This window comes from Rutilus rutilus (genome assembly GCF_951802725.1).
Source record: "Rutilus rutilus genome assembly, chromosome: 14".
NCBI lineage: Eukaryota > Metazoa > Chordata > Actinopteri > Cypriniformes > Leuciscidae > Rutilus > Rutilus rutilus.
In genome coordinates, this window is record NC_140219.1 from 7134004 (window position 1) to 7155674 (window position 21671).

General features: G+C 38.7%; 1 protein-coding gene across 2 annotated transcripts; it reads left to right on the forward strand.

The window, feature by feature from the left end:
- The first annotated feature begins 273 nt into the window (after positions 1-273).
- Positions 274-20171, forward strand: trappc11 (trafficking protein particle complex subunit 11). 2 transcript variants are annotated; one of them, XM_084430837.1, is made up of 30 exons: positions 274-413; positions 859-1070; positions 1663-1832; positions 2416-2507; positions 2595-2709; positions 3453-3552; positions 4111-4184; positions 5054-5150; positions 5333-5466; positions 6294-6441; positions 6523-6616; positions 7271-7350; positions 7612-7690; positions 7810-7864; positions 7954-8099; positions 8182-8243; positions 8401-8533; positions 9184-9314; positions 9392-9547; positions 9638-9825; positions 10744-10892; positions 12045-12166; positions 12272-12391; positions 12571-12636; positions 15600-15756; positions 15914-16025; positions 16211-16302; positions 16459-16592; positions 18642-18809; positions 19738-20171. In XM_084430837.1, exons 2-30 carry the CDS (start codon positions 867-869, stop codon positions 19777-19779), a joined length of 3420 nt encoding a protein of 1139 aa, XP_084286963.1. In that variant the 5' UTR covers positions 274-413; positions 859-866; the 3' UTR covers positions 19780-20171. The 2 variants fall into 2 exon arrangements, with proteins under 2 accessions (XP_084286963.1, XP_084286964.1); XM_084430838.1 differs by having other exon boundaries at positions 2437-2507.
- Positions 20172-21671: the final 1500 nt, after the last annotated feature.

Consider the following 21671-nt stretch of genomic DNA (forward strand, 5'->3'; position numbering starts at 1 on the left):
CTGCATTCCCTCCGATGAACACCAGGGGGCGCTGTATATCATCTCAGCGGAAAACATGGGGGAACGATCTCTATGGGAACGATAAAACACTAGGGGACAGCTCAAGAAAACAATTTCATTTATAATTTTTCCATTGCATTCATACGCAAATATTTTGGGTTGATGTGGAGCATTTATTTAGGAAAAAATTGGACATGGTATTATGTATGCAATTTTCTCATAACTGTTATAGAGCCGGTGAAAGTGCAGGTGGCGCCAAAGAGACGCGACTTCTGGAAACCGACGTAAAAAGCCGCAGAGAAAGCAGTCATATGTTATGATGATGAAGGTGGGGTTTGAATTATAAGCAAGAGCTGAACATTAATGTAGACCAGCCTGCTGAAAACCGTGCAAAACACTATTTGAACCTAAAGGTAAATACATTCCAGCTCATAGACTAATGTTTGCTCGTTATAAGTGACAGTGCTAGGCATATTAATACTGTTTAACTGGCTGATACTGAGTGTTAGCTTTAGCATTCACAGAATAGCATCAGCTGTCACGGGTGACAACTGAAGGAATCAGATGGTCTATCCTTTGACCGTTTGCAGCCAAATTGCAGACTTCTCAACTATAAATAAAATAATTTATGTAACGTTACGCATGTTTCGGTGTGTCACTGAGCTACTGTCTTCATATTCCGAGTTTTCTGTTGGTTCAAGTCACTCTCTGCAGGATCCTTAAACATAAACCATGTTCCATATTCCATAAACCACGGTCATTTATCTCTTTGTGTTCAGTTGATTGTCATCTAGAAGTCCGTGCTGTTCTGTGTGTATTGACTTGATCTGTGTTGTTGTTGTTTTTTTTGCTGGTCAGTCGGTATCATGAGTCCAGCGCAATGGGATCTTCCTCCAGAGCTGTGCTGCAGGCCCATGGCCTTTGTGGCTCTGACAGGCCTGGATGTGGTTTATAATGCCATCCACAGAGCCATATGGGATGCTTTCTGTGCCAACCGGCGGGCAGACAGAGTACCTATCTCTTTCAAAGTTCTGGCAGGAGACCATGAGTATCCAAAGTGCAGAACCAAGGTGAGACAAAAGAGCTATGAAACCGTCTTAAGATTTTTTAGATGTGTCTTATGCCAGGGACACAATGTACGATTTTGGGCTGTCCCAGATGAAAGATGACCAATCGTGGTGATTCCTGTGGTCGTGGCTCCTAACCAGTGGTCCTACGTCGCACAGTGAGAGATGTTTAAAGACGGCTTGCGACCAAAGATAGCCTGCGATCATTTTCTGACAGTGTCATAAATTTAGCATGACCAACTCTCAGTGTGTTTGCTGCGGTCTACTGACTAGCCAATAAAAAAATGCAACATGAAATAGCGCTAAAATGTAAAACTACTTGCCTCAAACTCCAGTTGCAAAATGTACATGCCTATCTAACCTTTTTTTCAGGTCACATAAAAACCACAATTGCCAAAGAATAATTCATCTGGCTCTATTTGTTTACCAATAGCCGTATGCTGATGATGTTTTATTCTTCTATAGCCTACTAACTTGTGTCGTAGCCTACGATTCAATAGGTGTCATCGTCAAACAGTCTACATAAGTTTATTACTTGGAAAACAAATTAATTTAACTCGTGCCACTTGGCTTTTGTGTTCTCTTTTCTTGTCAGAGAACATCGTACGAGTGGTACATCCCAAAAGGGATTCTGAAGACGGGTTGGATGAACAAACATCTCAACTTGGTGCCTGCGCTGGTCGTGCTGTTTTATGAGCTGGACTGGGATGATCCGCAATGGAAGGAAAAGCAGTCCGAATGTGCAACCAAAGTGGAAATCGTCAGGTAAAGTTTTATAAACGAGTCATGATTGTCAACTAGTCATCTAACAAACAGCTTCCCTGTTCTAAAGTTGGTGGGGGGGGGGAGGTGATGGGGAGGGTCGCTACCAAGGCTCCATTTATTTGATTAAAAATACAATTGATTCCTGTGATGTAAAGCTGAATTTTCAGCACCATTACTCCAGTCTTCAGTGTCACATGATCCTTTAAAAATCATTCTAATGTGCAAATTTGCTGCTCATGAAACATTTATTATTATCATCAATATCAAAACCAGTTGCTTAATATTTTCTTATATTAGCATTTATTTGAATTGGAAATCATTTGTAACATTATGAATGTCTTTACTGTCATTTTTGATCAATTTAATGCATCTTTTCTGAATAAAAGTATTAATTTCTTTAAAAAAACTAATTGTATTGACTCTAAAGTTTTAAATAGTAGTGTAAATCTGGATACATGGGTGCAAAAACGTTTGTTAATGGTTGGTGAAAAATCAGTTGAACTCCAAATTTTGAAACAAAATAGAGATTTTGGACAAATCCAAACAGGTTTTTTTTAATTGTTGTTTGTTGATGTCGGATCAGAGACAAATTTTTTTCTCACAGGACAAGTTTACAGGGAAGAAACACGAAGGTTGCTGTTGTTTTGATTCAGAAGAAAACTCCTCTCCCACCAGGTATCACAAATCTAAAATCCGTGTTTCAGGGACTTCAATCTGTGTCTTGGCTAGTTGTTAATGGGTAAAGATGTGGTTGTGTCTCAGGTGAAGATCTGGTGGCGTCTGAGAGGGCTTCTTCTCTATGTGGTGCCTGTGACCTGTCTGGGAAGTCCCTGTTTGTCCTGCCCCATACTGACCACCTGGTGGGATACATCATTAGGTTAGTCTCGTCCCTGTTTACACCTGGTATTAAGATGCGTTTTGGTTGATCGGATAACAAGTAGACTAGGGAGAAACATACCCGTTTACACTTAATGTTTAATCCGTCTCTTTTGTCCACGTTGAACCACTTCTGCCCTAATTTCTTCAAGGGGAGGGTCTAAGTTTAAATCCCGTCTGTCTAGCCCACTTCCCATAATGTTTACACATTAGGTCAGTAGGCGGAGAGTAGGTGGTCCTTTGTGGCTGTTCGAACACATTCGACCACATGAGCGTCTACACTACGAAAGCAATCCAGTCAAATGTTTTTCGACTACCTCTGGAAGTGTCGAAAGTGGACAAGCTCAAAACGTTTTAGACCCCGTTTACACCAGTATTTAGATTCGTCCACTTGTGATCCGATCGACCAAAACGCATCTTTGCTAAGTACTCATTAAAAACATATAAACTCAATAAAAACATAAGATGTTTTATGAATAATATGTTAATAATAATATAAATAGAAAAGTAATTTTAGTCTACAAAAAACATAAATATAAGGTCCATTTTATTTACTTTTGTGTTATGTTTATAAAGGTATTTAAAAGTTCACTAAATCACTGAAAAAAAAACAAAAAAAAAACACTGTATATACTGCCTCAATCGCAGCCCAGAATACATGACACAAAGTGACGGAAGCGATTGACAGACAATTTTGTGCATTTTTCATTAATATTTTAATTTGGTGTATTTATCTGCCTGCAGGTTGGAGAATGCATTCTACGAACATGCTCAGACCTACTATTATAATGAGATCAGGAGAGTGAAATCTCACAAGGAGTTCCTCAACAAAACTACACACCAGGTAACTAGGAGCCCTTTCTAGAACTCCAAAAATAAACACCTAACTTTTCCACAAAGGTCTTTTAACCTTTGTGGAAGTATGTTAAGTTCATAATACTCAAATAGAGGCATTACAACTAATACGAAAGTGACATCTTTTGAATGCATAGCCTACATAAAGAATAGGACATGCATGCAAAATAAGTACTCCACAATTACTTTTTTGGTCACACTTTAGTTTAGGGTCCAACTCTCTAACTATGACTTTTGCCTCAATAAACTCTTAATTACTGCTTATTAATAGTAAGTAAGGTAGTTGTTAAGTTTAGGTATTGGGTAGGATTAGAGATGTAGAATATGGTCATGCAGAATAAAGCATTAATATGTGCTTTATAAGTACTAATAAACAGCCAATATCCTAGTAATATGCATGCTAATAAGCAACTAGTTTATAATGAGAATTGGACCCTAAACTATAAGTGTAACCATTATTTTTATTATGGTTCTTGGTTTGTTAGTCATCTGTTGAGTGTGAAAAAGCCCAACTTCTGCAAAAAACCTTGAATGCTTTGAATTCTAGTTGCTGTTTGTCAGGCACCAGTTTAAGATGGGCTTCTTCAGTGAACTAAAACAGGACACTCAGAACGCCCTCAAGTAAGTGCTGTTAACAGGAGTTTTTACATTGCTATTTTTACATTACATTTTATTTCCCTGCATTAGGGTTTGAAAGCCTTTTTAACATGGAATGAATTTAACGCATATGAAGAAAAAGCTGTGAGGGATAAACTTACTGGCTGCATCCGAAATCGCATACTTCCCTACTATATAGACAAAAGTGACAACTTTTGTGACTACATGTGACAAAAGAAGTATGTCTGAATTTACAGTACTCATAAAACAGTAGGCAAAAAGTACCCGGATGACTTACTACTTCCAGCGAGATTCTGAAGTGTGCAAATGGTGGACACTTTACTATCCCATGAGACCACAGGAGAGGATTTGTGAATGGAAGTGAAGCGATGTAACTGACGCTGGTCGGTCACATGATAATGACAGCATGGCAGATGTATTGTGCCCAGATCACAGTCGTATTACACACATTCATACTGTATAGAACATACTTTTTTAGCAGTCGTTTAGTAATTACTTATTCAAAAGTAATAAGTAAGTAACAAGTACCTGCACAAGAGAGAGTATGCGATTTTGGATGCAGCCACAGTTTTTACAATGAAGCGCACTCTATAAAAGCCCTAGATCACATAATTTCATAAATGGCAAAACTGTTTTATGCAGTTTTTGTCTGCTGAATGTTTTTTTTTCCTAAATACATTTCTTCAGCTGAACAATCTGTATGTTAAACGACAGTACAATCCATTGAACTGTATTTCTATCCCTCACAGCCTCGTTTTCATTCCTGTCAAAAAGTAAATATAGCACTACACTGACTAGGGTCTATTGCCTAAATAAATAGTTAGTATTTATTCATAAGGACCCTCACACATTCTGTGTGTTCTGTCTCACAGATATTACAGGACTGCTTATGTTCTAATTCATGAACTCCGAGCTCATGAAACCAACATGCTTGAGATCAAAACCATGGCTGGATTCATCAACTACAAGGTAAACTAGATTATTAGATGTTCTGAGTGGTGCTTGCACACGGCCAGTATGAGGTGTCATCTAAACAGCTGTAAATTCTGCACAGGAAGCTCTGTTCATTTCCTGTTTTCATTTTCTTCTAAACAGCACTGTCACGTTCAGTTGCATTTGGTTCAGTGTCTAACAGTGGTCTTCTCTCGCAGATCTGCAGGCTTTGTTTTCAGCACAACACCCCCCTGGACGCCATCGCTCAGTTCCGCAAACACATCGACCTCTGTAAGAAGAAGATTGGAAGTGCAGAGCTGGCGTTTGAACACACCGCCTGGATGTCTAAACAGTACGATTCAACCCTGCCATATGCATGCATTCTTATTTTATGTTCTTAGACAAAGATTTGATCAATGGTAAAAGGTTTTGGGGTTTTAGGAATTTGGGTCTAATTAGAGATCTAAAACATGTCACAGTTTGACTATGATTTGTAGTTTAAATGATTTTATTGTTCTCTTATTGATGCCTTGTTTTTCTGATTAGTTTATGTCCTCCCCATTGTGTAGACAGATTGAGAGGAAGTGGGAGTGAGAGGGATATCTCTGAAGCAGAACATTGTAGAGGGAGTGGGATATTTTCAATTAACCAGACATATCTCGGCACCAGAACATTGTAAAGAAGTTGTGGGTGTTTTGTTTTTGAAGTAGCAATCATTTAGACCATCCTTCAACACTACACCAAATGCCTCATTGCATAATGTTTTCAACGCATGTTGCTCAACAAACGTAATACTGACTCGGCACATGTAGAAAAAAAGAAAAGCGAAGTTTAGAATTATTAGTTTTTTAAAAGCTATTCCACTTATTGCTGACCTCTTGTTTTGATTTTTTTTATATATTGTAATCATTATGATCACAACTTGTAATAACTGCTTTAATGAGATTGTTTCTGTCTAAATGAATACATGATGTTAGCTAACTGTACATTTCTAACATATGGACATTACTTGGGACACAGTCACCTCTGATAACAAATTACTCTAAACTGTAATGTAGACGGATGCATTTTCTGTAAAGCTGCTTTGAAATATGTATTGTGAAAAGTGCTATACAAATAAATGTAAATTGAATTTTATTCATAAATGCACACACTTGATTGTTCTTTCTCTCTCTGTAGGTTTCAGTCATTTGGTGATCTGTTCGATGAAGCTATTAAACTGGGCCTCACCGCCATCCAGACCCAGAACCCAGGATTCTACTATCAACAGGGTGCTTATTATGCTCAGGAGCGCAAGCAGCAAGCGGGACAGCTCTGTGGTCATGAGGTACTGCTACCCACAATGCAATGCATCATTAATGTCATCTGCATTTGTTTGAGTTTGTGATGCGAAATGGTCGTGTTCCAGCCAGGTTTGGGCTATCCTGCACCTGACCCATTAGAGACCCCCTCCGGAGCTCTAGACTTCTACGGACAGAGACCTTGGAGACAGGGACATCAGAGTGAGTAATGGCTTGGGAAGCACTATCACCCTTTCTGAATCTATCTGTGTCTTTGGGTGAATCTTACAAAACCTGTCAAGAACATGTTGTGTTTTACCCCCAAATTATTATATATAATATTCAATTATTTTATTTTATATCTTATTATTTAATTTGTATTATTTTCATGACTTTCAAGCATATTGACTCAAAAACAAAAACAAATTCTCATTACTGTAATGTAAAAATAAAAACTCTGCTTGCCCAATTGGGTTTTTACATGCCGTCAATAATTCAATAGCCCCAACAACAATAAAACAAGAAATAATACATTTCATTTTTAGTGCCATATTCTAAACGTGCCCATTAGTTTGCAAAACTTTACTGATTCGATTTTTCCACGACTATTAAAAGTCATTATTGCATTTTCCTTAAAAAAGACTTTATACAAAATATAATTTTTTTAATTCGTTTTTTTACCAGACGTGTTTTTATTCATCCAAATAGTTTATGTGTGAGTCGAGTCAGCTTACGTTAAAAATAGAAATAACTTTAAAATGTAGTAAAATGGCATGAGTTGTTGGTGTCATGTATAAATATGAAGCTTGGAAGTTTACATACTGTACCTAGGTGTTATGAAGTCTTATTTCTGACCCAGTGACCTTTGACCCTCAGGCATTGATCCTCCTGACTCTGAGAAGGAGAAACAAGGCATCCTCGCTCTTCAAGTCAAAGAGAGAGATGTGCTTCACTCGGTGGGATATCTGCAATGCCTGTTATTTCATGACATACATTAAGTTATATCTTCAGGTTCTTTTGTGAATTTGATTTCAGACTGTTTTTAAGATGTGAATGTTCAGGTCAGAAAGTATTGAATTCTCAAAGTGAGTCAGTCATGAGGAGTAAGGAATTATAAGGAATGCTAAGGGCCTTTTTAGGAATTTGAACAGTTTTATATTATATTTTACAGCAATATTTCTCTCCCTATGGTTGTATTTATGTGTTTCTGGTGTCAGGAGCTGATCATTGCTCTCCTCAGTAATGCTGTCGCCCAGTTTAAGAAGTACAAGTGTCCACGAATGAAGAGCCATCTCAGTTAGTCCAGAAACACACTTTCACACATTCTTCATCAACCAGATTTTCAGTTCTTTATTTAATTGCATAGTAAAGCAAATAACATTCTTGCTCTCTCTTTTTTCTGTCCCCTTATGAAGTGGTTCAGATGGGAGAGGAGTATTATCATGCAAAAGACTACACCAAAGCATTAAAGTGAGTTAAATTCAGAATGCACTCTACTCCAGTATACACAGATACAGCTCTGTATTCCTAATATGAGTTATTGTATTGTGACTCCTCAGACTGTTGGATTATGTCATGTGTGACTACCGTACTGAGCGCTGGTGGTCTCTGCTGACGTCTATCCTGTGCACGGCTCTGAAGTGCTCCTACCTCATGGGTCAAGTGAAAGACTACATCACCTACTCTATGGAGCTTGTGGGCAGAGGTATATGAACACCATGTGTAGAGACTCAGCTTCACCACATTCAAAAGTGACTGTATTAACACGTGTATATGTGTGCGCTTAGCCTCTATCCTCCCTGAAGAGCAGAAGTCGAGGATTGAGAAGAATCTGATTAAAGTGCTCATGGTATGTATGGAAATATTGTTCAGAGGGCTTGGCAATATATGTAAAAATTTTTGATATGTTATGTTTTTTGTACTGAATATTCTGAAAGTCCTACTGTAGATAGATATGGTGTGTTAGTAGGGGTTATAAAGTTGATATTTTCTTTTGCGATTGCCAGAATGAAGTTCCAGAGCCTGAACCAGACTGTGACCCGGTCTCCGTGAAGGCGGCCCAGTCACTGTGGAGTGACCGCATCTCTCTGGCCGGCAATAATGAGATCACCATTGAGGTCCAGGACTATGCGCCCTTCGGTGAGCTTTGGAGCTGATCGGTCTAAATCAGGGGTGGGGAACGTTGATCCTGGAGGGCCATTGTCCTGCAGAGTTTAGCTCCAACCCTAATCAAACACACCTGAAGCTAATCAATGTCTTCAGGATTACTGAAGTTGCAGGCAGCCAAATGTTTTATTCAGGGTTGGAGCTAAACTCTGCAGGACAATGGCCCTCCAGGATCAACGTTCCCCACCCCTGGTCTAAATCATTGATTACAAAACCTGAAAAATTAACATTAGAAAAATAGACAGTAATATTGTGAAACATTCTTACAATTTAAAATAGCTCTTTTCTATTTCAGTATATTTTAATTTATTCCTCTGATGGCAAAGATTAATTTTCAGCATCATTACTTCAGTCTTCAATGTCACATGATCCTGCTGATTTGCTGCTCAAGAAACATTTCTTATTATCAGTGTTGAAAACAGTTGTGCTGCTTAATATTTTTGTGGAAACTGATACTGTCTTTACTCTCACTTTTGATCAATTTAATGCACTCTTGCTGAATAAAAGTATTAATTTAAAAAACCTTTGTACGATAGTGTACAGTATATGTTATTGTTTTTATGTTAGATGACATTATGGAACAAAATGTAATGTGTATGTTTATGTTCATGTCCTCCTCTCAGTTCAGTGCAAAGCCAAGTTCCTGTCCCCTAGTTTCCACATAGATGAGCCTGTCCAGCTACACGTCTATGTGAGAGCCGACTGCCCACATCCTGTGCGCTTCTCAAAACTGTGTGTCAGCCTCAGCAACCAGGTACAGCACACCTAACACTGACATACATCACTCCCTGACATTTGGCTTTTTTCTTAATGGCGACATTTGAATTGCAGGAATATAACCAGTACTGTTTGCTGGAGGACGCCTCTAAAGGTAAGGATATTCTAGAATCTTCCAGCCAAGAGAACATGTGTCTCGTCCCCGGCAAAACCCGCAAATACTGCTTCAAATTTGTAGCCAAAACGGAAGATGTCGGAAAGAAGGTTGAGGTAAAATATACATTTTCATTGACTTAATTTCAACAGATCTAATGGTGCCACATCTTGTACATAGTGTTTTGTTTCATTTTTGTCTTTCAGATCACGAGTGTGGGACTCATGTTAGGCAGAGAGACCGGTCGCTACGTTTATCTGACCTGGCGGGGCGGCTGGGGGGATGCAGCCTCTTCCCATGAGACTTTGCTGGCGTCCCGCTGCTTTAAGAAGAGGACACGCTTCCCAGAGCAACAGGTGGATTGGGACACAGTGTCTATACAGTCCAGCACTATGTAAGTTGAAAAAAAATTTAAAAGGAAATGTAGATTGTCACTGTAAGTCAGTACAGAAAAATACTGGTGTAGTTCATTTTCTTTCATTATTAAAATCGCCATGAATCCGAAGCAACAGATCTTTTCTTACATCTGATTGTAACAGATTATTATAAAAAAATGTACGGAGGGTCTTGGTTCTATTCATCTGTTTTTCATTGGGTAGAGGCAAATGCGAGCTTGCAGTCGATTGTAGGAAAGTGGCAGGTTTTAAAAGGATTAAATGATTGGAGAAGTTCATCATGTGTCACCAGAGAGAGAAGTCTGTCGTTTCAGCAGAAGATATGTTGACAAAAATTATGATATGTTTTGATTAAAGGGCTAGTTCACCCAAAAATGAAAAAAGTGTCATCAGTTACTCACCCTCATGTCATTCCAAACCCCCACGTCTTTTGTTCATCTTCAAAACACAAATGAAGATATTTTAAATAAAATCTTAAGAGATTTCTGTTCCTCCATTGACATTCAACGCAACTACAACTTATATGAATATGAATCGCTCAAATCATATGGACTAGTTTATGAACTTTTTGAAGTGTCAAAGTGTTAGTTGCGTAGCTATTTTAAAAATACTTCATTTGCGTTTTGAAGATGAACGAAAGGGTTTGGAACAACATGAGGGTGAGGAAATGATGACAGAATTTGCATTTTTGGGTGAACTATCCTTTTAAGAATTATGATGTTAAAACGTTTAAATAAATAAACATGAATGGATAAGATCAAAACCATGCATTTAGAAAATAGAACTTTAAATGCATGCTATTGCATAACTTTAAAGTCAAGTTACTTTCTTAATTCACATTCCTAAAAGTGCCTCTTTTGGATAGTTTTAAATTTATGAACATAAAATGATTTTTTATTTCTCATCATGCCTTGTAGGATCATTTCCAGAGTGCCCAAAATCTCTGTACAGCTGACTCATGAGCCTCCAACACTGACCAATGAGATGTACTGTTTGACTGTAACCATCCAATCAGAAGAGGACACTGTGGCCAAAGACCTCAAACTTACTGCAGGCCTCAAACCAGGTACTCACGAAATCTTAAAGGGGTCATATAATGCCATTTTTGTACAAGCTAATATGATTCTTTAGGGTCTAAATTAAAAGTTTGTAATATACTTTAATTAAAAATTCTCATTAGTATTGTAAGAAAACACTCATTTTACCTGGTCAAAAACAGCTCTTTTGCCGTTTAAGTGCATGTGTCTTTAAATGATAATGAGCTTGGCTCACCCCGCCCCTCTGTTCTGTGTGCACACCCTTTGTAACACAATAACTATAACGCGTTGTTCATTATAAACGTGGGATTATGAATTATATTGAGAACGTCGTACATAGAAAACATGCCGTAATGTACCCTGAGTGTAAACAGCCGCATTCATCGTGAAGCGTGCTAGTGATTTGCAAAGATTAATATAAAGGTTAATAAAACGTTACCACTCACTTCTTCTTCTTCTGGAGGTGCAGCAGGAACACGAATAGTACCGTACCGATCCTTTTTTCAGGAGCAGCTTCTTAGCAAAACCAGCTTTATACTGACCTCGTTTGTAAAGCAGTCTGGCGTGTGAAATGATTCGCGCAAACATGAAAGCATTGCTGTTGATCGTGGGGAATATTCCCTTCGAAAACAAAACTCAGCCACTGCGTCTTCAGCGGTTCGGATTTAAGAACATCAAAATGACTGCTGTGTTCCTTATTACACCCAAGAACAGAACACCACAATCGCTTAGACGCCATTCTGCTCATAGACAGTGCTCCAGCGTATCAACAATGACCGCGCCGGTCCGCGCGGACTATGATTGCTGTCAATCAACAATCGTGGGAGGGGCGTCAAAAACGGCTTGATTTGAGACAGGGGAAAATGTATAAGAAGATTAAAAAAAAACACTGGATGGATTTTTATCATTATATGATGGTTGTGTACAGGCACTGCCAACACACATTTCAGTACAATCAACTTGGAAAAGTGCATGTACCATTATATGACCCCTTTATAGAAAATTACTAAATGTCTCTTACACAAAAGTACCAACAGATCTTTTCTTCCGTATTGTGACATCGTCAGAGTGAAATGGATTTTTTTTTAAGTGTATTGCAAAAACGCGTGCTGTGTGAAGATCTTATGTGCGAATTGTAATGCATTTGTGTGTGTATTGTATATTTCTATTGTTTCAATTAGGTCAGGATGCCAATCTCACACAGTCGACCCAAATCACACTAAACGGCTCTGAGGTGTGTGATGATTCTCATCCTGCCCTGCTTCCTGATATTCCCCTCGGAGATCTGCAACCTGGAAAGAAGGTACAGCATCTTTTCACTGATTCTCACAGATTAAATTGATTGAAACTGATCATCAGCTGATCTTGACTCCTGTATGTCTATTGTGTACGTTTTCTTGTGTGTCAGATTGTGAAGCCCCTGTATATCCGCTGTGTGAGCACGGGATCCAGAATATTACTGTTTCACGTAGCCTATTCTGTGAGTGCCACAGTCGAGGGCAAGGACATCACCTGCAAGTGTCACAAAGTACGCAAAATCCTAATACCGTCATTCAATTGCTTGTTGAATGCTGAGAAATAGTTTTGTGATGATCATGTCAGAGCCAAACATAGACTTCACCCATAACCCTGTTTGCTTGTGGTATAATCTTTACACCGGTATTCAGTTTCACTCACAGAGTTGTATTGTTTGTTCTTCAACTGTAGGATGAAACTGTTACTGTAGAAACGGTTGTTCCCTTTGAAGTGGCCATGAAGTTTGTGTCCAGTAAGGTAAGAGCTGCCCTACCTGTTCACTTAGATGGTACATTAAGATTTAAAGGAGCCGTATGTAAGATTGTGGCCAAAACTGGTACTGCAATCACTTTCAAATTACTGTAGAGCGGTGTATCCCCTCCCCTCCCCCCTGACTCGAGGTTGCCAGATAGGCTGCAGGATCCTGCACGAACGTTTGTAGCTGCAGCTGTGGTAACTAGAGCTGAGCTGGCAACCCGGATGCCGAAACACTACTGACTTCGTGATTGGTAGATAGGTGGAGGGTGGCGCTTCAGGCCAAAACACAACACAACATGACAACATCAACATCAGTTGAGGGCTGCAACTTTACTTTTTAAATGACAATATCCTGGCCGGACTACTGTTGTCAGTGATATACACTCACCTAAAGGATTATTAGGAACACCTGTTCAATTTCTCATTAATGCAATTATCTAATCAACCAATCACATGGCAGTTGCTTCAATGCATTTAGGGGTGTGGTCCTGGTCAAGACAATCTCCTGAACTCCAAACTGAATGTCAGAATGGGAAAGAAAGGTGATTTAAGCAATTTTGAGCGTGGCATGGTTGTTGGTGCCAGACGGGCCGGTCTGAGTATTTCACAATCTGCTCAGTTACTGGGATTTTCACGCACAACCATTTCTAGGGTTTACAAAGAATGGTGTGAAAAGGGAAAAACATCCAGTATGCGGCAGTCCTGTGGGCGAAAATGCCTTGTTGATGCTAGAGGTCAGAGGAGAATGGGCCGACTGATTCAAGCTGATAGAAGAGCAACTTTGACTGAAATAACCACTCGTTACAACCGAGGTATGCAGCAAAGCATTTGTGAAGCCACAACACGCACAACCTTGAGGCGGATGGGCTACAACAGCAGAAGACCCCACCGGGTACCACTCATCTCCACTACAAATAGGAAAAAGAGGCTACAATTTGCACGAGCTCACCAAAATTGGACAGTTGAAGACTGGAAAAATGTTGCCTGGTCTGATGAGTCTCGATTTCTGTTGAGACATTCAGATGGTAGAGTCAGAATTTGGCGTAAACAGAATGAGAACATGGATCCATCATGCCTTGTTACCACTGTGCAGGCTGGTGGTGGTGGTGTAATGGTGTGGGGGATGTTTTCTTGGCACACTTTAGGCCCCTTAGTGCCAATTGGGCATCGTTTAAATGCCACGGCCTACCTGAGCATTGTTTCTGACCTTGTCCATCCCTTTATGACCACCATGTACCCATCCTCTGATGGCTACTTCCAGCAGGATAATGCACCATGTCACAAAGCTCGAATCATTTCAAATTGGTTTCTTGAACATGACAATGAATTCACTGTACTAAAATGGCCCCCACAGTCACCAGATCTCAACCCAATAGAGCATCTTTGGGATGTGGTGGAACGGGAGCTTCGTGCCCTGGATGTGCATCCCACAAATCTCCATCAACTGCAAGATGCTATCCTATCAATATGGGCCAACATTTCTAAAGAATGCTTTCAGCACCTTGTTGAATCAATGCCACGTAGAATTAAGGCAGTTCTGAAGGCGAAAGGGGGTCAAACACAGTATTAGTATGGTGTTCCTAATAATCCTTTAGGTGAGTGTAAGTATTTGAAATGAACATGATTTCTTAATGTCTAGTGACATATCAGGGCCATTTTATGATTAATTGAAATACATTTCTTACATACAGCTCCTTTAAGTAATGAAACTTGTCATCATTTACTCACCCTCATGTTGTTCCAAGCCCAAATGCCTTTTTTCTTCTTCCATGGAACACAAAAGGAAATGTTCAGCTGCTATTTTTCTATACTGTGGAAGTGAATAGGGATAGCAGTCAAGCTCCAGGAATGACAAAAAGCACAAAAGTAGCCCATACGACTCGTACGCTGTATTCCTTGAAGTCATACGATAGCTATGTGTGATGAGCAGACCATGAACTTCCTCTACACTGCAAAAAAAAGGTTTTCTAACGAAGTTTGTTTGTCTTGATTTCCAGTACAAATTTCTAAACATTCTCAAATCAAGATGCATTAATCCTTTTGCATTGTCCTTTATTCCATCATTTTTGGAGCTCATATGGGTTTGGAATGACATGAAGATGAATAGAGTGCAACAGTCGTCTTCCGGAAGTAAAACTATATTACATTTTCCATAGAGAAATCAGAGAGTTGAAACAAGCAAAACGTGCTAAAAGATCTATTTAGCCAAGATCTTGACCAAACACTGATGTACCTCTTGATGGAAATTACATCACAACTCTTATTTCCATCAATAGGTGCGTCAGTTTTTGGTCAAGATCTTGTATTGACAATGCAAGAGTCCAGTGTAAATCACTCCGCCCAAGTAGCAGTGCTTCGCCTTCTGAGAATATAGTTCCCAGTATGTATACGGTTAGAGGATGGCTGTGTCTCATGATGATGTGACCTTGTTATTTGTACACGCTGTGACTATACAAATCACAACATGTAAATAGGAAAATGTTGGCGTTATTTTGTCACTTATTGGGAGCAGATGGAGCCGTTTACCTCCAGAATTTGTGCTAAGCTAGGCTAACGTGGGTGCGTCAGACAGAGTTATGGCACGCACGGAGATGAGAAGGGTATGTGTGGACTTATCTAACTCTGGGGGCTACGGTGAATAAGCTAAAGTCCCAAAAAGTCGGTGTGTTCCTTTAAAGCTGTGAAGTACACTTCTTTACTTCAAATCAAAGTTTGTAATGTTATGATTCACCATGTAGCTGGTTGATTTGGTTCATGGCTTCAACATCAACTTTTTTGAAATCCTTATGGGAGAAATTAATGGAGAAAATACTTCCAGAACCAACGCAACTGAAAAAGTGGGCGGCACTGTTGCTCTCTAGATGACAGAATATATATATTTTTTTATGTGAACTGTCCATTTAAATGTTGACAGTTTTAAGCATATATTTTATAAGGTTGGTAATCTGTTTTATGTGTGTCAGTTTGAGCATTTGGAGCGTGTGTATGTGGACATCCCGTTCTTGCTGATGATGGATATTTTGAGCGCGTCTCCATGGCCGATCGAGCTGGTGAACAGTGAAGTACAGCTGGCCTCCAGTATGACTGCCATCGATCAGCCCCTGAGTCAAGTAGAAGGAGGTGGGAGAACATTATTTCTGATGGTTATATTTTAATAAATGTGTTCGTTTTGTCGACTTTGGTTATTTGTTCGTGCAGACAGTATTTAAGGAACTCCTGTTCGCTGTTAGTACTGTAAATATACTCACTGATGCGATTTCATTTCTGTGGTGTCCAGTCACTCTGCAGACCAGTGAGTGTGCCAGTGAGTGTTTCCCGCTCAAATGTCCTCCTGTTCAGAACGGCACCAGCACTGTCGCCTCTGGACACTACATCATCTCCTGGAAGAGGTGATGCCGCTCTTGTATTCTCACATTTACTCAGAATGTTCCTGTATATTTTACTGAAAGTGATGACTTTCCTTTTTTATATTTTTTATATTGCAGGAAATGTTTATTTTATTTCATGTAACGAAAATGTATATGTTTATTTGATGAATGCTAATTTCCTGTATGAACTTTTTTTTTTTATCCAGAAAATCAGCGTCTGCTGAGACATCAATGGTGAGAACGATCATTACTCTGCCGCATGTGATGGTAGAGAACATTCCTCTGTACGTCCATGCAGGTCAGTCTAACGCAAACTTTAAATTTAAGTTTTTTTTTTTATTCAATTTAATTCAGTAATATGGATTGACTCATCTGAGACTGTTTTGTTTACTTTCTCAGTTTTATTTTCTGTTTTGTTGCTTATAAATTCATTCTGCTCATCTTCTTTTTGTAGAGCTGCCATCGTTTGGTTGTGTGCGTGAGTCTTTACCTGTCCGGTACCATCTGGAGAATCGGACCGGGCTGGTTCAGGATGTAGAGATCAGCGTGGAGCCCAGCGATGCATTTATGTTTAGTGGACTCAAACAGGTCAGAGCAGAAGTTGGCTTCATATGTCCTTCACAACACATACATTTTATTTGATGAATAGTATTGTGATTTTGTCATATATAGCGATTTGATGTCTATTAATGGTTTTAAAATATCAAATCCTCAAGTCCTTTTTGGTAAAATATTGGTGAAAGGCTCTAAACCTCTGTCCACATAAACGCTGGAAATAATGTTAATGTAATTGTAAAGAAAGTGAACCTAGCACACATTGCGTCTCCAAATGCTATATACTATGTACTTCTGTAATTAAATCACAGCCTTTGATTTAATAACTGCGATTTGATAACATAAAGTATATCACTATTTCGGTCTTATTTTGATTAATTTAATAACTTATTTTGAATTTACAATCAATCTGTTCATCAAACCCCTGTTTACACCTGGTATTAAGATGCGTTCTGGTCGATCGGATCACAAGTAGACGAGAGAGACACATTTCCGTTTACTCTTCTGTCCACTTTCAACCACTTCTTTCCTGATTTCTTCGAGGAGAAGGTGAACACGACCGGAGAGGACAGAAAAACATACAGAGAGCATCAGCTTTTGTTTCTGCTCTGACAGCAGCAAGACACTAGCCTGGTTAAAACCAGACCATTCTCAGTAGTAACTGAGTTATGGTCTGGCAAAGCTTCATTAATAACTCATTTCCAAAGAGGTGTCACCAACGGACGTCGCTCAGATGCCTCTGGGCGCAATTGGATAGACCTAAAACCAATCAGAGCGATCGTCATCGTGTAAAGCCATATGCTGCGTCCCAATTCGCCTAAGTTACACTACGCCATAAAAGTATGTACTCTTTTTGTGAAGAAAAGGTATTTACTTTTGAATGTGTAGCAAAAAAAGTAGGCAAGCTTTGGGACATACTACTTCGTCATCTTTATCGGAAGGATCTGTCGCGTGCATCCTGTCACTTAAACTGCCCTGTCAATCATCTTGCCACAGTTCAAATCCTCTATTAAATCTAATTTAATTTCCTACAGTTTCGGAGAGAAATGTAGTAGCACGTTCATCTGCCAGTGGGTCTTTCATGGAGACTGTCCTCATGTGTTTGCAATTTGAATATAATATTGCGTTTAAAAGTTGGTGCGCTGCGCTTCACCAACGGACGTCACTCAAATGCCTCTGGGCGCAATTGGATAGACCTAAAACCAATCAGAGCGATCGTCATCGTGTAAAGCCCGCCTCAACGTTTCTGATTGGTGCCCCGATTTGGACGGATTAGAAATCGGCTTGAATGGGCTCTTTGCCAGACTACTTGCAGAGCAAATCTAAATTTGCCGGAAGTTTGTCTGGGTTTTCCCAGGCTAGCAAGACACACGTGTGTATTAGAAATCAGGAATGAACATTGAAAGATCAGGAATGAACATTGTGCATGGTTTGTTTTTCATCTTCAAACCGAACTTGGGTCTTCAGCCGACAAAGTTTAAATCCCGTCTGTCTAGAGCTCTTCCCGTAATGTTCACGTGTTAGGTCAGTAGATGCAGAGTAGGTGTCTTTTGTGACCGTTCGAACACATTCGACCACATGAGCGTTTACACTACGAAAGCAATCCGGACGAATGCGTTTTCGACTGAATCTGGAAGCGAACGAAAATAGACAAGCTCAAAACGTTTTCACCTGTATTTAGAGTCGTCCACTTGTGATCCGATCGACCAAAACATATATTAATACCAGGTGTAAACAGGGCTAAATTAAAATAAGAAATGTTTCCTTGGTATATAGCTGAAATAAGTTTCCTAGTTATGTTATTTTATTTCAGTTAACGTTTATTTCAAGTAATGAAAAAATGTTTTTATGGTTTAGTTTCAGTTTTGGTTTATCTATAATAACGCTGATCCAGAGTAAATTTACTCACACTTAGTCCAAGGGTGTCCGAAAAAGCTATACAGAGAGTATGAAAATTAAAAATGTTGTTGGTTATCAACAAATCAATGTTATCTTTCCCACAGCCCTTAAAAAAGTAGCTGTTCCTATTGCCACCACACTCACTTACTCACGAGGTCTTTCTCATTCTGTGTCTGTGTGCAGGTGCGGATGCGGATTCTGCCGGGTGGAGAACAGGAGATGTTGTATAATTTCTATCCTCTGATGGCGGGATATCAAGTCCTCCCTCAGCTCAACATCAACCTGATGCGCTTTCCAAACATCTCCAGTCAACTCCTGCGCCGGTTTCTGCCTTCACGCATCTTTGTCAAGGTATTTCTTCAGACATGCGACAAATTATACACATATGAATCTGGATGTAAGATAATGTTGTGTACCATTCAATTAATTATAAATCATAATACATAAAATATATGGGTTATTTCCAGAAAATGCTATAAATTAAATAGTTTTTAATAAATGAGTTATCAGTCATATGCTTCATTATATTTACTAAATTAACTTTCATTCATTCATCAGTTATTATATTATATTAATTACATTATATTATATGAATTATATTATTTAAAATATTTAATAAATTAACTTTCATTTTGTAGAATGCCCGTATTAAATTATATTATTATTCAAAATATTTAATAATTTAACTTTCATTTGGAGAATGCTCACGATATATTATTCAAAATATGTAATAAACTAAAATTAACCTTGTAAAATACTCATATTATTTTATATTATATAATTCAAAATATTTAATAAATTAACTTTCATTTTGTAGCATGCTCATATTATTTTATATTTAAATATTTAATAAACTAAAATGAACTTTGTAGAATGCTCATATTATTTTATATTATATAATTCAAAATATTTACTAAATTAACTTTCATTTTGTAGAATGCTGTTATATTATTATTATTATTATTATTATTATTATTCAAAATATTTACTAAATTAACTTTCATTTTATAGAATGCTGCTTATATTATGTAAAAAATGTATACATTTGGAAAAAAAAACATTTCTGCAAAACCAAATAAATTCCTCTGTTGTGAGACAGTTGAATTCCATTGCATTGCTATTCATCTTTCTGTCATTCCAATTCCAATTCCAGTTCAGCATCCTGTGAGCCATTTCTTAAATTCTGCCCAACCCTAATGGATGAAACTAAATTTGTGGTGTTGTGAGATTGTTTCAGGAGCGTAAAGGTCTCTGTCTCGTGTCTGTTCTGATTTCTCAGCCTCAGGGCCGAAACGGAGACACTTCTATAGAAGCAGCGTGAGGAAGAGAAGAGCACATCTCCCAACTCTGAACTCATCGTTAACGTTGCGGGATGAAGGCAGAACATTCCTCTGAGAACACGTTTACAGCTTAATGATTTAAACTTGTGAATTAAATATTAGGGATTTCAATTGATTTATTTGTTGTGTGAGATGTCTAGATTGTTGCTTGTTAAACAAGGCTAAAATGATGCCCTGCATAAGATTTGTTTTTTAATCTAACAGATTTCATCTACAGTTCTCATGATCTCTAAAATGTTCATGAAAATGACCCTGTAACTAAAACTACGTAACTACTAAAAAATGTTAGAAATCATTAAACTGACATAGCACTAGCTGTTGTCATAATTAAGGTGTGGAGAGTGATTAAACTTTTTTGCTTTGATGTCAAGAAGCTGTTGGTTGTTGTGGTTCGTGTCCTTTAAGAGATGCCGTGTGATTGGCCAGAATTTTTATTTCTCAGGTCACCACAGCATTTGCGCGCACTGTAGTCTATTCAAGATTTTATATATAAATATACTTTATAGGTGTTTAAATTACACAACCCTTTTCAATAATTTAACCATTAAAATCATCATTTTGTGAATATTAAGAAAGTGTCTTTTAAAAACATAATGTTAATGTAGTAAAAATACCTAGTCGGAACTCCAGGATTTAAAGTCGGCATGAAACGGAAGTTGTGATAGTCTTTTCTTCCTTATTATGACTTACAAAAGTTGGACACTGAAACTTAAACACTGGCTAATATAGCATTTGAGGTTTCAAAACTATATGTGACCAAGAGCAGACAGTTAAGATTGAATTAGCAGAGCAATAGCACAGCTGTACATAAAATATTGCAATGAATTCACACAACATGATGGGAGACACATCAGAGTACAAAAGAAGACAAACTGTTGGTGCGCGTCTCGCTGGCTCAACTGACCAGGACAGAAAATCCCTGTGGTGTATCGAGAGCTATGTTATACTATCGGCATACCACCGGCACCAAGTAGGACGAAACACATCCAACAGGAGTGACTGTTGACGCAAGAGGAAGCTGTCTGAAAAAGATGTAACCCGGATTGTATCCAAAATACATAAAACCACAGCTGCCCAACTCACTGCAGAATTAAATGTGCACCTCAACTTTCCTGTTTCCACCAAAACTGTTTGTCAGGAGCTCCACAAGTTCAATATTCATGGTCAGGCTGTTATAGCCAAACCTTTGGTCACATGTGCCAATGCCAAATGTCAGTTTCATTGATGCCAACAGTGCAGATCTTGGGCTGTGGACAATGTGAAACATGTATTGTTCTCTAATGAGTCCACCTTCACTGTCTTTCCCACATCCGAGAGAGTTACGGTGTGGAGAAGCCCCAAAGAAGCTCAACACCCGGACTGTTGCTGTCTAGAGTGAAGCACGGGGTGGATCACTGATGGTTTGGGCTTCAATATCATGGCATTCCCTAGGCCAACTACGTGTGCTTGCCAAGGACAGCCAAACCATTCTGGAGGACCATGTGCACACAATGGTTCAAACTTTGTACCCTGAAGGTGGGGCTGTGTTTAAGCAATTTGATGAACATGAAAGTGAAGTTAAACGTCTCCCATGGCCTGCACAGTCACCAGATCTAAATATTTTTGCGCCACTTTGGGGTGTTTTGGAGGAGCGAGTCAGAAAATGTTTTCCTCCACTACCACTGTGAGGAAAGAGGAATGGCTCAAAATCCCTCTGGCCATTGTGAAGGACTTGTATCTGTCATTCCCAAGACGAACTGATGCTGAATTTGCCGTAAAAGAAGGCCCTACACCATAATAATAAATGATTGTGGTCTAAAACAAGGTGTTTCAGTTTCATTATCCAACTCTAAATCTAAATGAAACATCTTCTCGAACAAGAAAAAATGTAGGG